At 43.8% G+C, this 17,882-nt stretch overlaps 1 protein-coding gene across 8 annotated transcripts in view; it reads right to left on the reverse strand.

The window, feature by feature from the left end:
- The window catches only part of KCNAB1 (potassium voltage-gated channel subfamily A regulatory beta subunit 1), a 262,161-nt gene that overhangs the window by 25,306 nt on the left and 218,973 nt on the right, over positions 1-17,882 (reverse strand). For all 8 annotated transcript variants that reach the window (XR_002888305.3, XM_065557858.1, XM_065557859.1 and 5 more), the window contains 3 exons: positions 17,258-17,302; positions 15,362-15,405; positions 10,187-10,273 (listed from right to left, as the gene is read on the reverse strand). Coding sequence is in view for 7 of the 8 variants with exons in the window: in XM_065557858.1 (XP_065413930.1) it covers positions 10,187-10,273; positions 15,362-15,405; positions 17,258-17,302 (176 nt within the window). In the remaining variant the exon portion in view is untranslated. The remainder of the gene's footprint in view (positions 1-10,186; positions 10,274-15,361; positions 15,406-17,257; positions 17,303-17,882) is intronic.

Below are 17,882 nucleotides of genomic sequence, written 5' to 3' on the forward strand. Positions count from 1 at the left end.
GGAGGTGGGGGCTTCAAGGAGGCAGAACTAGTGCAGAGGCAAAGCACTTCCACATAAATTGGCCCAAGCCTCCTGCAAATCCTCATGTGCTGTGGACTGGCCCTGCAGCCTAAACCTCACCCTCCTGGCCCCCTTCAATGGAATGACAGAATGAACTCTGCAAAGGGATCCTTGGCGGGATTGCCTCTTTCAGGGCACCTCCCACAGGTTCTGCCACAGAGGATGAGCTGCCTCCATGGAAATCATAAAAAGCACTAGCCAAGTCAGTACAAACTGCCTCCATGGAAATCAGAAATATTCTATTTTAAAAAAAGAAACGAAATGAAGATTCCAAAATTGGCTCTGTAGGTTGTTTTTAATTATTTAATTAATTATTTGATTTCAATGTAAAGAGCTAGTGCATTCTTTAGATTGGTTATTGCTGCTTAAAACTGTGAACTGTTAAATCCCCATGTTAGAACATCCATAACGGAAGTGCTGGTCTCCTAATTTTAGTACAAACTAAAATTTTATACAGACAATGACTTGTTGATACTGCTCTATATATTATACACTGAAATGTAAGTACAATATTTCTATTCCAATTGATTTATTTTATAATTATATAGTAAAAATGAGAAAGTCAGCAATAGCGTGCTGTGACACTTCTGTATTTTTACAGTCTGATTTTGTAAGCAAGTAGTTTTTAAGTGAGGTGAAACTTGGGGGTAGGCAAGACAAATCTAACTTTCGAAAGGGGTACAGTCGTCTGAAAAGGTTGAGAGCCACTGGGTTAGGGTACAGAAAATGACTTTTTAATAATAGTAACCATGAGTCTCAGCTTTTTAGATTAGCAGAGTTTTGTCTGTCTCCTTGGAGACTACAATCTGCACCAACTGATTTTCTGAATGTAAATTAATTAGTCTTCTGATAAAAATTCAGGACTCAGTTATCCAATGCCTAACATAAGAATTTAAAATGATTTGACACACCTTAGAAATTTTGGGAGCAATCCAGCTTTGGCAGAGGGTGGACTAGATGACTCAGAGGTTTTTTCCTCTTTAATTTGCATGATTCAATAAGAAACTCTGGAGCGCTCCAAAGGTTCAAACCTGTTCTCAGTCACAGGTAAACTGAATTAGATTATCTTAAACCAATCTAGGGCGGCAAGGACCTGGGTGGAAGCTGTAACCATGAAGTCCAAATGATGACAGTTTGGTGAGTGCGCAGAGGCCAGCCACACTTGAAAGGGTCCGAGGTGCAGTCTCGCATGCTGTATCACGTTTGTGCATGAGGCCATATGAGCCAATAGTCTGAGGCAGAAATGGCTTGTTGTGATGGGGCGGACCTTGATCTGCGATATCAGAGATGACATTACCTGAAAGCAAGCCTCTCGAAGGAAGGCTCAGGCCCAGGTGGAATCAAATACTGTACCAGTGAACTCTATCCTCTGAACGGGGATGAGTGTTGACTTCTGCTTGTTTATCAGCAGGCCCAGTGCTTGGAAAGTAGCTTAGACCAGGTGGAGGCCGGCCCTCACCTGGGCCTTGGACCATCCAGTCATCGAGGTAAGGGAACACTTGCACTCCTCATCTTCTGAGGAAGGCTGCTATCACTGCCATGCATTTCATGAATACCCGAGGGGCTGCCGACAGGCCAAAGGGGAGGATGGTGAACTGGTAATGGGTTTGGTTCATGACAAAACTGAGAAATCTTCTGTGGCCCCAAAATATGGAGATATGAAAATAGGCATCTTTTAAGTCGAGGGTGACATACCAGTCCCCTGAATCCAGGAAGGGAATAACAGAGGCTAGGGAGACCATGTGGAACTTAAGTTTCTTGAGATAACTGTTAAGGAAACACAGGTCTAGGACGGGTCTGAGACCCCTGCTTGGCCTTCAGGATTAGGAAATAAAGGGAGTAAAACCCTTTCCATCTCAAGCTCTGAGGTACCTCCTCCATGGCTCCTACCTGGAAGAGTGCTTGCGCCTCCTGGTCTAAAAGTGGCTCATGAGAAGGGTCCCTGAAGAGGGACAGGGAAGAGGGATGGGAGGGAGGGATGGAAATAAACTGGAGAGTGTAATCTTCCTCCACTGTACTCAGTACCTAGTGGTCTGAGGTGATCATAGAATATCAGGGTTGGAAGGGACCTCAGGAGGTCATCTAGTCCAACCCCCTGCTCAAAGCAGGACCAATTCCCAACTAAATCATCCCAGCCAGGGCTTTGTCAAGCCTGACCTTAAAAACCTCTAAGGAAGGAGATTCCACCACCTCCCTAGGTAACCCATTCCAGTGCTTCACCACCCTCCTAGTGAAAACGTTTTCCCTAATATCCAACCTAAACCTCCCCCACTGCAACTTGAGACCATTGCTCCTTGTTCTGTCATCTGGTACCACTGAGAACAGTCTAGATCCATCTTCTTTGGAACCCCCTTTCAGGTAGTTGAAAGCAGCTATCAAATCCCCCCTCATTCTTCTCTTCTGCAGACTAAACAATCCCAGTTCCCTCAGCCTCTCCTCATAAGTCATGTGCTCCAGCCCCCTAATCAGTTTTGTTGCCCTCCGCTAGACTCTTTCCAATTTTTCCACATCCTTCTTGTAGTGTGGGGCCCAAAACTGGACACAGTACTTCAGATGAGGCCTCACCAATGTCGAATAGAGGGGAATGATCACATCCCTTGATCTGCTGGCAATGCCCCTATTTATACATCCCAAAATGCCGTTAGCCTTCTTGGCAACAAGGGCACACTGTTGACTCATATTCAGCTTCTCGTCCACTGTAACCCCTAGGTCCTTTTCTGCAGAACTGCTGCCTACCCATTCGGTCCCTAGTCTGTAGCAGTGAAACAGATTCTTCCGTCCTAAGTGCAGGACTCTGCACTTGTCCTTGGTGAACCTCATCAGGTTTCTTTTGGACCAATCTTCTAATTTGTCTAGGTCCCTCTGTATCCTATCCCTACCCTCCAGCGTATCTACCACTCCTCCCAGTTTTGTGTGAGGGACCATGTTGCGCTGAAGCGGGAGAAACGGTCTGAAAACCAAAGGGGGCAGGATCCAGTGCAGGAACTGGTATAATGCCCTCAGGCACTCCATTGAAAGTTCTGCTTGGAGCTTCCCAAGTATCTTTGAGGGCCCAGTAGCTGAAGCAGGTGGGAGCAGTTGTCTGGGTTTATAGCCCCTTTTTGCTTCTTAAACAAGTCCTAGCACAGTGGTGGAGCTGAGAAGCGGACCGGTTGATGAAGCCTGAAGTGTTTCATCGAACACACCAAGCAGAGAGACCCAGGGACTTGAGGGTGGCTCTAGAATCCTTCAGGCTGTGAAACTTCGCATCCATTTGTTCAGAGAAGAGTGAAGTACCTTCAAATGGAAGGTCCTGGATGGACTGTGGACCTCAGTTGGCAGAGGTGTGGATTGGAGCCAAGAATATCTGCACATGACCACTGTAGACACCATGAATCTAGCTGCCAAATCTGCCACATCCAGGGTAGCCTGTAGGGAGACCCTGGCCACAGATTTCCCTTTGTCCACCAGTGCATAGAACTCCTGTCTTGACTCCTGGGGAACAGAGTCCTTCAACATCAAATCCCAAACATTAAAATTGTATCTCCCCAGCAAGGCCTGTTGGTTGGAGATGCAGAGCGGTAGACACCCTGTAGAATAAACCTTTCTGCCAAAAAGGTCTAGTCTCTTGGCATCCTTTGATTTAGTGGTCACTCCTTGCTAACCCTGTCTGTCCCTCACACTGGCCTCAGAGACCACTAAGGACCCCGGATGGGGGTGGGAGTACAAGTACCGACAGCCTTCAGCGGGAACAAAGTGCTTCTTTTCCACCCTTTTTGTGATAGGAGGCAGGGAAGATGGGGTTTGCCACAGGGCTTTAAACAGTCTTATAATGGCCTCATTGAGAGGGAGGGTCACTTTTGAAGGGTCCTCAGTGGTCAAAATATCGACCAGGCTGTGGGAGGATTCTTTGACTACCTCCACTTCCAGCCCAAGTTTCAAGGCCACTCTTTTCAACAGCTCCTGGTGAGCTGTGAAGTCATTGTGAGGGGGGATACGCACGCCCCAGACACTGCCTCATCCAGGGAAGAAGAAGAAGAGGCCTGCACCGGCAGGGGGTCCTCCTCTTCTCCTTCTGCCTGACCAGGTCCATAGAGCTAGGTCCTAAGGCTCAATACAGGAGTGCAGATTGGGTGCCAGTCATAGGGATAGGGCCTCTCTTCTTTCTGAGACTACGGAGTACGAGCATCTGGAAGCGGGCCCTTGTATCAGGGAATCCCTCATGCATTCCAAAATGGTCATTGCATCTGCATAGGCCAGTGCCCACTGTGCCAAGTACTCAGTGGTACCCCTGCACTTGGATCCACCAACTGGGGAGTAGGGCTGCTTGGGGGGAAACTGGCAACTGTTCCTCAAGTGGGAATACAACCCCACTCCTGAGTCTGACAATGGGCCATCCTCCGGAGACCCTGGAGGGGCAGTACCCATCTGTGCCAGGGAACACTGCCAAGGTGGGAAGACTTGCGTAGAGGTGAGCAGGGTCTGTTTCCCTCTAGATGGTACCAAGGAGGCTGGTACTGAACAGGAGTCCGAGACCACATGCTCCCTTCTGCTCCCCAGCACCACTGCTGCCATCTCTTGTACTGCTGGCGGTGGCTAGTGATAGAACCAGCAGCTCTCTGGCCACAATGAACACCTCCAAGGTTAATGGTACCGTGATCCTGCTGGTGCCACATTGCCCCTCTGGTGCTGAGGGATGGTCCAGGACTTGACTCCAAGGAGCCTGCATACGAGGTGGAGTCGACGGTGTCACTCTCGGAGCAGGGGTAGAGGAGTGACCAGATTCAGGTCGCCCTCCCCTGCTTTCCCTGTGCTTGGCTCTCTTCAGAGTTGGGAAATATCCCCTCTTGGCCAGCTGCTTCTCATGTTTCTTCTTTAGCTCCAGTGAAGGAGAATGGTGCTGAGAGACTCTCATAGTGGGAGGAACATGCCACACCGATGCTGAGCTACTGGGTGCCGAGTCGAGCCAGCTCAGCTCCGATGAGGGCTGGAGCGTCAGGGGGGACATCAAACTGGCCTCCCTGTCCTTCTTTGTATGGAGCTTGAAGTCCCGACAGATCTGGCTGTAGTCCTTGATATGAATCTCTCCCAGGCACTTCAGACAACTGAAGTGTGGGTCACTCACAGGCATGGGCTTGTGCAGGAGGCACAGGACTTGAAACCTGGGGACTGAGGCATACCCTGGCATCGGTAGCAAATGAAACTCCATTACCAGGGCGAGACGCGCCGGCTAGTTATATACAACTGATCTACAACAGTCCAAGCAAGGAGGATTTTAACTCAGGATTTCTGATAACTGTTTCCAGTCAATCTGGAAATACCCCAGGAATGGCCGCCTCCAGTATTTTGGCAGTTCTGGTTAAGGAAGAGGGTAGGGAGGAAAAAAGTTAAAATTTCAGAACTTTTAGGTTGAGTCCTATACTATTAATACAGGAGGTCGATACTTATTCCTAAACCAGTTTGCCTGGCCCTAGTTCAAGTATTCAGCATACTGGAGTTGGATTTCTGGTTTTTTTGGATGGACAGGCTGAGGGAGTAATTCAATAGTTTTAAAGCATTTATTATTTACCATTTATTGACAGATAAAATTCCCTACATGTTTGGCCACCCACAAAGAAACAACATGGTTACTCACATGTAAGTTCCTGACATTTTGGCCACTGGTACTGTAAACAATGAATGCCTTACGATTACTGAATTTACCTCACAGCCTGATGGTATGCACACACTCTTTTACAGTCTATAAACCACTTTCCACAGGAACCAAAGTAGCACCCTAGGAAAACAACTGCAGCTTTAATGAAAAGAACACGAACTGAAGAATGCACATGGAACTTTGAAACTACTGACTTCCTTCAAAAAACTAGTGTGTCCTTACCATTTAATTCTAGCTGCGTATCATGCCATTCTCTGGAATCCTATATAACTGTGCATGTTAGAAGGAATTTCTTCTCTCTGCTGTGACTGGGTAACTAGTTATTTCAAATGTTATTTCAAATGTTTCAAAAGTGAGCAAGCAAAGGATAATTTTATTTACTTGTGGTACTAACATTGAGAATATTGGGGAAAACATGAATAAATAAGGAATAGGAATCAGGAATGACTGTGGGTTTATATTTTTTCCCCAAGGAAGTTTAACATGCATTGTGCATGCCAGATATTGCAGAACTGACAGATGGCTCAACAGATGCTGTGGGATAGAAGAAGCTTACTAGGTGAACCATTAAAAAAAAAAGTACATGAAAAGAGTAAACACCACACCATTCATAGTCAAATCCCTCCCTCAAGCCTCCCTTCTCCAGAAATCTTGCCTGATACCCTAGGGTTGTAGAATGCTGTAGAGGAACTATAATTCTGCTGATGATAATATTGCAGATTGTCTTTAATGATTCAAGTGGAATCATTTACTTTTCTAGCTATAGATGTATACAAGCTGTCATTAGAGCCAAAGAAGGGGTTGTGAAAACATTCTGGTGCACACTATGCTAGCAATCCTTCCTACGCAGTTAATCTGTTCTATGGTGTAGATGTATCCATCTAGAGAATGAACTTGTAGGTTCAGGAAGGAATTCCCTCCACTCCATGCAAGGCACTGCACAATTGGCCTACTGCATTCCATGAAATAACTTTGGATCCACTGAGGGCAGCAGCTTAATGGTATTTTGGCTTCAAACAGACAGGTCTTGGAGGATATAACACAGACTGGTCAGGAACTTCTTCTCTGGGCCTGTCCTTGTTAGATAAGTCTGTTTACTTAGGTCTGTACTGTAAGAGGTCATTGGCCACACTGCAGAGTAATGGAAAGGCCTCTCTTAACTGGTTTATTGGGACAATGACTCATGCTCTTTAAAGAGACATTGTCAGATGGAACAGTAGAGAGAATGCAGAGTAGCCTTGTCTGACAGGGATGAAGTGGCATTAACAATGGGTCTCTTTTTTTTTTAAGAGTATGTGTTTTCTTAGATATGGCAGGAGGAAGGATAACTTTCCAGCTTCATTCTGACCACCACGAAGCCCTTGGTTTTCAGTGAAGGTTAAGTCCAGCAGGAAGGAGAGAGAATGAGTTAAATCCCAAAGGAAAATCTTGTTTTGAAGTCCCTGTGCCTATGCTGAATGAACATAACTCTTAGAATCAGGTTTCTGGCTTGTCATGTTTACAACTTCAGAATTCACTTCCCAAGAATATTCTCCAACATTCACTTAAAATTTGTTATTTGCATGAACATCATGACCCAGTAAACCCATTTCTTAGAATATTCCCAGAAAGTGAACACACACAAAAAGCACAAAAACAGTCAAAGAGAATTTATTTAGAAGAGTGAACCAAATATTCATAGCAAACTTTTGCAATATTTGCCCATGTCTGCTGTGCTCTAATGTAGGCCACATCGGTTGGTGAACTGTTCTTAGAAGAACAGGTTCTTTTCTGAGCTAGGCCCAGATACTTTCTAAATACAGCCGACAACAATAACAGTGACTCAAAAAATCACTTGTAGTTTCTTCTTCTTCTGCTCAATAAAAAACATGAAGGCCATAAGTGAGAGCAGCCATAACATGCTTACACATAAAATACTCTCTACACTGTTTTATATTATAATTGACTGAGCAAAAAGGTTATTTCTCCCTCCAAGATACAACATGTCATGTTTTTTGACCTTATCACCTATCAGTAAATCTCCCCTGGTCTTAAAATCTCAGGCCAATCTCCTAATCCTCTAGCTGCAGGGAGTTGTCAGTCAGTGTAACGCTAATGTAATCTACTCAGAGTTTGAATTGGAGCCTATTTTAGTTAACAAATGGGCTTCAAAACCTCTGAATTTCAAGCTAACAATTTAAAACAGGGTTATCAAGTTCCTGGGCTGTTTAATGTAGTTATTCTACCACCCATGACAGAATCAGATTCTGCAGATGGAAAGGTTTGTTTGGTTTTTTTAATTAAGTTTTTAGTTCTAATGGTTGAGAAGATAATATTCTGAATTGGAACCTGTGTAGGGTTTCAACATTAGGTTGAAAAACACCTGACATCTAAGAGAAGTGTTTAACGGTCCCCATTCAATAGGGTGCTAACTCGGAAGTTTAATTATAATTCAAAGGTTAGATTTTCAGATGACTGTGTTCCTGATATACATATCTAATTACCATAATTGTGCATACAAATCAGGCAATTGACTATGCAAATGGACAACTGAACAAAGGGCTGGAATAGCAGTCATTTTCCCCCACTTGAATGTAACTGTGACTTTGTCAACTATGGACTTGTTGAGACTAGGATTTAAAAGTGTGATGTTAGCATGTGTCAGCTAACACATGCTAACAAACATGTTTTAAAAGTCTAGAACAGACAAGGCAGACTGCCTTTAATGCATGCTAAACTGGTCAAGACAAAGCTGAGGCTTCCCGTAGCATTGAAGAAAGGATGCCTTGTACACACTAGACTTTAAAAACGTGTTTGTTAGAAGATGTTATGTAACATCACACCTTTAAATTCTAGTCTAGACAAGGCCTAGAAGGCCCACACTCTACCCTTAGGGTGACCAGACGTCCCGATTTTATCGGGACTGTCCCGATATTTCCTTGTTTGTTCCGCATCCCGACTGATGTTCGGTCGGGACACGGGACAAACAAGCAATTTTGCCCTCCACTCCGGCGCACAAGCGGAGCCCGGAGGGGCTCTCGCCCCCCTGCCCCGACTCTGCCCCTTCCTTCCCCCATTGGATCCCTCCCCAAATCCCTGCCCTGGCCCCGCCTCTTCCCCAAGCATGCGGCATTCCTCCTCCCTCCCAGGTTTGCACATGGGCCATGGCCAGGGCCGGGAGCGAAGCGTGGAGGCTGCTCCAGCCCTGCTGCCCTGGGGCAGCACAGTGGGTCTGGGGGCAGCGCTGAGCGGGCAGGGCCTGGGTGGGCGGAGACATGCGTGGGGCAGACACGTTCCTGCCGGGAGGGGCCGGGCCCGGCTGCCTGGTTCGCCCCTTGCCCGGGTGGGTCCCCGAGCTCCCCGGAGCTGCGGGGGCGAGTGTCCCGGGGGGGGGGCGGAGCGGAGCAGCCTCTGCTGTGGGGCCGGGGCAATGGAGCCCGGGAGCGGCTGGGCCAGGAGCTGCAGGAGGGGCCTGGAGCGCGGCTCGGCTGCACAGCTCGGAGCCCAGGCTGGGCCCGGGAGCGAGGGGATGGGGGAGCTGGGGGTGTATCGGGGGTTGGAGCCGAGAGTTGGGTGGAGACGGGGCTTTGCAACTGCTGCCTGGCGGCGGGGGGGGATCATAATTAAAAATATAATTTATCCTAGTTTTACCCATGATGCCTCCCCTATATTAAGTGCTGCATTCCGGATCATACTATCTAGTAATTCAAGCTAACACCACTGATCAATATTGAGAAATATTTTTTTTAATCAGTCCTCATGCTGCATGATAGAAGTCAATAAGAGTTTTGCCACCGATTTCAATGGGAGCAGAATCACGTCTTTTATGAGTAGACAACAAGAGAAGAATTTCAGCTATCTACCGCCCAGAAAAAATGCAATCTATTTGATCTTGTTTTAAAATAAGAATAAAGTTATGGCATTGAGCTATACAGCATTCCCTCACTGAGGGCCAATTTTTGAACCCCTTATTTCCATTGGCAAGCAGGTACTTGCTTGAGTACTGCCACTGAAGTCAATGGGAATTACTGCTCATCATTGGCAGTGAGGCATTCACAAACTGGCCCCTAAGACGGGCACCTCAGAAACCATTTAAAACTTAATATCACAGGCACATCCTGAAAACATAAACAGGGCAGAAGATTTATTACATTATAGGAAGGGACAGGCAGATTTCATTAGGCATGAAGTTCGGCACAAGATTCAAACACAAATTCATTTCAGGTGTGTTTGATGAAATCAGAAAAAAGACAAACTTGGGGAAATGAACAGCATTAAAGCCACCCCAGTGATATAAACAAATCCTCAACACCTTCCTTTTTAAGAAAAATGAATGCATTTAGAATAAGTGTAAATATTAAGGACTCCAAGGTCTCAAGAGTGAGGTGTTTTATACTGAATCTGCTTCACCTGAATACTTAGTAAATAGATTTTCATTTTCCACCATGATTGGTACAAGCCTTTTATCCAGAATCAATCACATTAAAATCTTGTGTTAAAGCTCTCACTAACCTTCCATGGGGGTATTATTGTCTGGTCGATTTGCAAAGACAACATCCACATACTCGAGCTGCAGTCTCTGGAGAGAAGCCTTTAATCCTAGAAGCAGCAAGGAAAAAAAAAAAGAATATATACCATTAGAAATAGCCAGAATGAAGTTTGGAACACATCACAAAAGAAGTGACAGATCTGACATATCACAATACTGGACTATTCTAAAATGTACACTGAAGATGGACGATGATGTCTCATGTCTGCTCAGCCACATTAAAAAAATATCAAAGTTTGGCTTCATGATGAATTCATAGCCCTCCACAAGAATTTTTTTTAATCACACTCAAATTTGGATTGGAAAAGACACCATCTTGGTGAGCCTGTCAATTGGCAGCCTCCAGGGACAGCGTTCACTGATGTTGTTTCAGAGTTAATCTAATCAAAATCCTGTCAGAGAGTATTTTTGAATCACCCTATGGCACATTACATTGGTATGGTTCCACATAATTAAGCCCTGCCACTCCAGGGGCTTTCCAGAAATGAAAACCCAGGGGAGAGGAATCATGACATTGTTATATATTTATGATTACCAAGACTATTACAACCCTGAAAAAATGTGATACTGAACAGGCTCCTTCTACCAAGTTAAACAAAATTTACCCTCTATTTGCAAAAGTTATCCAGCAAACTGCAACAAGCTAAACTCATAATGTTGCACAAATAGCCAGGCTACGGGCTTGTGGCCACTTTGTCCCGGAAGCCAGAAGAGTTGGGTTCTGTTCCTGACTCCTACAGATTTATTATGTGTCAGGACAAAGTCACTTTCTGTATCTCAATTTCCTCATCTATAAAATGGGAACAACATTAATGCTTAGTGACTTCACACGAGTGCTGGGAGGCTTAATTCATTATATAAGGGCTTGGCTACACTTGCGAGTTACAGCGCAATAAAGGAACTCCGGGCGCATTAGCTCACTACCTGTCCACACTGGCAAGGCACGTAGAGCGCTCTGACTCCGTGGCTACAGTGCTGCTGGTACTCCACCTCAGTGAGTGGAATAACGTTTGCTGCGCCCCCGCTGGAGCACCGCAGTGCTAGTGTGAATGAGGTGTTGCATTACTGCACTCTGATTGACCTCTGGAAACGTCCCATAATCCCCTTAAGTCAAGTGGCCACTCTTGTCATTGTTTTGAACTCGCTGTAGGAATGCGGATATGCCCTTTCAAAGCTTCGTTTCTGACAGCTGGCTGCTTATCTGCTCCGGGAAAAAGGAATGCTGCTTGCTTTGAGTGAGTGAGAGAGAGGCGGGAGGGATGGAGGTCTGAACTTACAAGACAGCGTGCTGACATGCTCTCAGCCCCACAAAAACCCATTCTCTCTCCCTCCACATACACACAACACACTCCCTGTCACACTCCACCCCACCCCTCGCATTTGAAAAGCACGTTGCAGCCACTTGCATGCTGGGATAGCTATCACAATGCACTGCTCTTTGTGGCGTTGCAAGAGCTGCTAATGTGGCCACGCCAGTGCGCTTCCAGCTGAGGGTGTAAACACTTGGCAGCGTTTTTCCTGCTGCGGTCTCCGAAGGCTGGTTTAACTCCCAGTGCTCTACAATTGCAAGTGTAACCATGCCCTAAGTGCTTTGAGATCTATAGTTTGATCGTGCTATAGGAATGCAAGATTCTATGTGGTCTTTTCATAGCAGTAAGGTGAATATGTAATATATCTGAGTGCTCCCACATAGTGTACTGTAATGCTAAATTTATTTTAAATTGTTTAATCCCCTACCTTGCCCCCCCAAAAGAGGACTAGAATCTTGGTTGATGTAAACTGGCTTATTTCCAGAGGGCTAAATCCCCAGCTGGTGCAAATCAGAGCTACAGCAGCTATAAACAAAAGTTGCGGGGTGTTTATAATGACACGATTATAACAACAATTCAGAAAACAGATAACATATATATTTCCAGAGAACTAGTGTACTATATTTTTAAATGGAGAACCTGACTCATTTAAATTAGTTATAAAAAGTGAATGATCATTTTTGTAAGTACCTGAGCAAACTGCATCCCTCTGCTACAAATCACAGCGCTTATCTTGTTTGAAAATGTTTTAGAAATCTTTCAGGAAGTTGTACAGTGAAGACCTCTTGTCTAGCTTCATAGATAAAACCCTCTGTTCGTGACACCTCACACAGGCACACTGTACCTCTAACTACCACTGGCTATTGCTGATATAGTATATCATAGAATGCACAGCTCTACAATATTCAAAGAGAACTTGAACTATCTGTCCCTGGGGGCTCTCCACTTGTTAATTTTAATTCCACATGAAGGTTAGGGGTCCTTTTCCTGTCTTTTTCTTTTGTGTCTAAAATGATCAGTATCTTAACTGTAACACGGCAAAAGGTTTGCAGTGAACAATTCATTAAATGTATTCAGCCTTTTTTTCTGCTTGTGAACTATCTGTAAACAGGTTTAGTGGAAGAATGGTTCATACAAACGTATTCCAGCTTGCGCATTGGTGTCTAATAATTTGCCACAACTACTACTTCACATTTTTTCCTCATAATTTGCTATGCATAATAAACCAAAACCCTAGATCCAGCTATAGTAATGCCTCGCTTAAGTTGTAGTTATGTTCCTGAAAAATGCTAAGCGAAACGATGTTAAGTGAATCCAATTTCCCCATAAGAATTAATGTAAATAGAGGGGGTTAGGTTCCAGGGAAATGTTTTTTGCCTGACAAAAGACTAATTAATATATATATATATATATATATATATATATATATATATATACATACACACACACACACACACGTTTTAAACAAAATTTAATACCGTACACAGCAATGATGATTGTGAAGCTTGGTTGAGGCGGTGGAGTCAGAGGGTGGGATATTTTCCCAGGGAATGCCTTACTGCTAAATAATGAACTAGCACTCGGCTGAGCCTTCAAGGGTTAACACATTGTTGTTAATATAGCTTCACAGTCTACAAGGCAGCATGAATGGAGGGAGGGGAGACAGCATGGCAGAGAGAGACAGAGACACACTATGTGTGTGTGAGAGAGAGAGAGAGAGAGAGATGCGCATTGCCCCTTTAAGTACGCTGACCCCACTCTAAGTACATTGCCTTTTTAAGTAGATCAGCAAGTTGAGACAGCAGCTGCTGCCAGCAAGCTCCCTCCATCCTGAGCCCTGTCGTGTCCCATTCCTCCCCCCCCCCCCCCGCTCTGTGGAGATGGGGGGCAGGAGTGTGGGGAAGGGGATACCCTGACATTAGCACCCCTTCCCCCCCACCCCACCCCGCACAGCAAGCAGGAGGCTCCCAGGAGCAGCTCCAAGGCAGAGGGCAGGAGCAGCACATGGCAGTGGGGGGAGGGACAGCTGAACTGCCCGGCAATTGATAGCCTGCTGGGCTGCTGCTGCACAGGGAACTTAGGGGAGTGGGGAGCTGATGGGGGGCTGCCGATCCATCCAAGTCCCCACCACTAGCTCCAACGGGCTGCTATTCCTGCAAGCAGTGGACAAAGCAAGCGGCTGCCAAACAACATGATAAGGGAGCATTGCGCAACTTTAAACAAGCACGGTCTCTAATTGATCAGCAATGAGGCTTGAGCCCATCTCTATAGCATAGTATATTATTACTATGCATAATTAGTATTTATAGGTCTGAACTTTTCTTTTTCTAACTTGCTTTATTTTTAACACTAGTAATGTTTTGGATCAAATGTGAATACACCTAGAAGAACAGGGCATACATTTTAACAGCTTTTGCAATAGCTACCGGACACAATTAGGTTCTCTCATATGTGAGAGGCAAGACTAATCATCTCCAAGATTCTTCACCCCTTGTGCAGAGATCCAGCATGAGGCCCTCTGCTCCACTTAGGCCTCCGAACTGGGACTGCACAAGAGGTTGGCTTTCTGAGCAGCTGCAGTGGGGTGCCTGAGCAGCCCCAGATTGCCACAAACTGATCTCCACATCAAGAAATGGAACCGGCCTGGAAGATCAATTTGGGGAAGGCCAGCACAGGGGAGGGGCTGTGGATCCATTTTTATGTTCCAATGCCCAAAACCACCATGGAGGGACTATGGCTGTTTTCCAACCCAGAGTTTGGAGAAGCAGCTCTGCACACTGGCCCAGGTTGTGACATGAATTTCACCTCTCTTCATCCTCACACTCCATCTGCACTGAGTCCGAATACCTGGGCTTCATGCAAGTGGAGTGAATCTCATCTTTGTTGTGATTAATATGAACAAAAGTATGGTCAAGATTTGGCCTCAAACTTCCGGAAGCTTCAGAAAGCAAGCCTTGCAGAATTAAACAAACTTGTGGTCAGGATGCACTGCAACCAGATAACACTTTAGGCTGACTCATTATGTATTGAGATAATCTATTCACCCGTGCATAATTTATAAAATCCACATTTACCACATTTGAGGCAATTGGCTACATGGAGCTGTGTGGGCATATAACTTATAAAATCGAAGCAACCACGCTAACCACACTAAAAATTTGGCCCACCCCGATTGGATGGTCTGTTTTAAAACATGGCTGACAGATAAGATAAAAAGTACGAAGGCACAGGACTAAAGGCGTGTGTTTCGGTCATAAGAAAAACCTGACCCACACCCCCTGAACCGAAGGGACATGTACTTTTTGACTGTCTGTACCTGGCCAGTGTGGAAAACGGCTGAATGAAGGGTAACGTATTTTCGGACAAATGCAGGGTAAGATTATGGAGTAAAGGAGTCTGGTTGCTCAAGCTGAATTGATCTCAAGTTGTATTGATACTATAGTGTTAAGACTAGTAGTAAGTAGCTAATGAATAACTTTACATGTACTTGTGCTTGTCTTCAGTATAATTTGCCATTTATAGTAATCTTTCTTCATGGCTGGTCTTTAATCTTTCTTTTCTTATTTTGTCTGTGTTGCCTTTATAGCCGGAGGTCATTAAAAACTTTTTTTGAGGAATAATTAGTAGTTTTAATTTCTCTTATATGGGCACTACTCAACCTCATTACATCTGTGTTGGGAAGTAACGATCACCCAGGGCACAACTAGGGCCCTGATGCGTGTCCCCCTTCTTCCTTCATCTCCGTGTTGTTGTTTTTTTCCCTTATTCAAGATGCTCCTTAAGCCAGATGGATTCTTAGAATGGATAAGGCACATTTACAGCACATACCTTCAATGATGTGTTTTCTTGAAAGTCCCCTTTCTGTTTCAGCTCTGCAAAGGTAAAATTACTATTAGTGTGGGTGTTATTATTATAACACTCCTAAAGAACTGATGTTCTTAGATTTGCTAATTTTATATTCCAGTCAGAACAAGCTTTAAAATGTTTGAGAAATGAGAAAATTAGAACTCAAATAACAGAGCTACCCTTCACTGGAGAAGAAACAACCAAATTCCAGAGACAATAGCATCCAGAAGCAACAACATTCATATTAATAATACCCAGTAACGTTCATCCTTTCTATAGTAATGTACAACCTGACATGCAAGTTATCATTCTTTTAGAAGTGGGAGCATGAAGTGATTAAGTTTCATTGGAAGATGAAGCAAAACCCAATACAAGCTTCAATTAAATTTGATGGACTAGGATTTGATCTAATCCCCTGTCCTAACTGGTCTCCTCAGGACAACCTTATTAAAACTTTCTTGTTCACACCACCTTTTGACAACTATTCCAAAAGGATATAAAATAGAATTAATGCTTTTCCCTCAAATGTAGACATACTGTCAGCTTTATGAACTACAACAAAGTAATTAATTTGGGCTTTCAGAGATGCTGCAGTCCTTATTCAGGCAAAACTCCACTTGACGAGTCAATAGGAATTTTGCTTGAGTAAGGACTGCAGGATCAGGATCAGAGTTATTAAACGATGACAGTCTCATTGTGTATTGTATAATTTGTAGACATCCCACTTCTAAGGGAAAACTACAAGAAATTACATACATTTTATGTGGCCCATATTTCAAATCTAAACTAGATTTAGAGGCAATATAACATTTTATAATCTTTCTTGCAGGCTGTTTAATTTTGTATGTGTTTGCAACATATCAACCATATTTTGAGTCTGAAGCAAAGCAATAACACAATAAAGTGAAACAAGACCATTACTATAAATCTACAGTACTCAAATGCATAGCATTCTCTTATTTATATCCAGAGTCTGCTGGAGAACCCAAAACCTATATCCCATCTCTCCAGCTTCAGAATTTATGGTAAATAACTTCAGTGAAATGACAAAAATCATTTATTCTTTTATACATGTCCAAAGAAAAACGCCCAGTTCAACACATTGCAGTTTTTTTATGAATTATGATAAGGACTAAACTTTACATTTTTTCTGAGACATTCTGATAGCCTTTGATTTCAGTGCATTTCAAAATACACTGTGCAGATCAAATTGGAAGGAAGGCAGACAGACAGAAAGATTGTACAGAGTTTGAAAAGCAAAACCCGTTAAATCTCTTTAAATAATTTAACCAATAGTTCAAACACTGGTAACACATCAGAAGTAAATTCAGCCAGTAAAATTTGTGCTTCAAGCCCACAACAAAGGGCAAACTCTCTTTCATTTAGCTCAACACTAAGAGAGAAATGGCCCATTTTTACCTCAAACAAGATGGTCTTTTTTATCTGAGCTCGCTGCAGGGAGTGAGCTTAACTCAAACCCACAGGTCAGGCAGATATTTTTAACAATGTGTTAAATAAAATGCTATCATGTTGGCAGGATTGGGCGGCTTTTCTCCTGTGGAGTATTATGCTGGTTGCCCTCCTTCTGATTTCATCCATGTTTTGGAAATGGGAGTTTAAGAGACTGCACTTGAACAATCTAAATGAATTATCTTGCATCAAAAGAGTGCAGCTGGGTTATTCCTTTTGGTGCCATTTGCTAGGGTCTAATGCCAGGTCGACATCTTTGTTGAGCACTGACTTCTTTAAAAGTCTTCTTCAAATGAGCACAAATTAGCCCCAAGATTTCACTAACCTGTATATAACTTGGTTGCCTTAAAGGGATAAAGACATGCAGAATCAAACTATTATCTATAACCATACAATTATAAAACTTACTTTCCACCCCAGTAGAGTTTTGTTGTTATGACCAGACTGGACCTCCTATACATAAAAAAGAAAAAGCATGTTGCAATTTTGTTTTTAACAGGCATATGGAGTAGAAATCAAAGCAAAAAAACCCACCCTCTTTAGATGTTGTACCACTCCCAAAGTGGCAATTTCTTTTTATTTACAGCTAAAGCAGTCATAAGGGTTGTCTTTAAAGGAGTCCCTCAATTCAAGGTTCTTAACTTGGGCCTGCAGGACAATGCATAACTATGGTTCTATGTTCTGATTGCTTCTGGTGAATAACTATACACTTTTTTATACCAGTCCAAGTGTAGATCATCCAACTTTCATTGTCTGATCAATGATGCAGTACAACCTTGTTACCTTGTAAACAAAATGTGGACCCTAAAATAAATAAGGAAAGTAGCTGCTGTACTCTGAGGTATAAGCAAAGTTAGTAATTTCCTGCAGATTTAGGGGCCAGTTCTCCTCTCACAACTGTGAGAATCAGCTGCAACTCCATTGAAATCAATGGAGTTAACTAGTGTGAAAGTGATGGCAGCGAGAGGAAAATCAGAGCTGCTCAGTTCAGCATTTAACTCTTCCAGAAAAACAAAAACATATTAGTCATGGT

Source organism: Chrysemys picta, chromosome 9 (assembly GCF_011386835.1).
Source record: "Chrysemys picta bellii isolate R12L10 chromosome 9, ASM1138683v2, whole genome shotgun sequence".
Classification (NCBI taxonomy): Eukaryota; Metazoa; Chordata; order Testudines; family Emydidae; genus Chrysemys; species Chrysemys picta.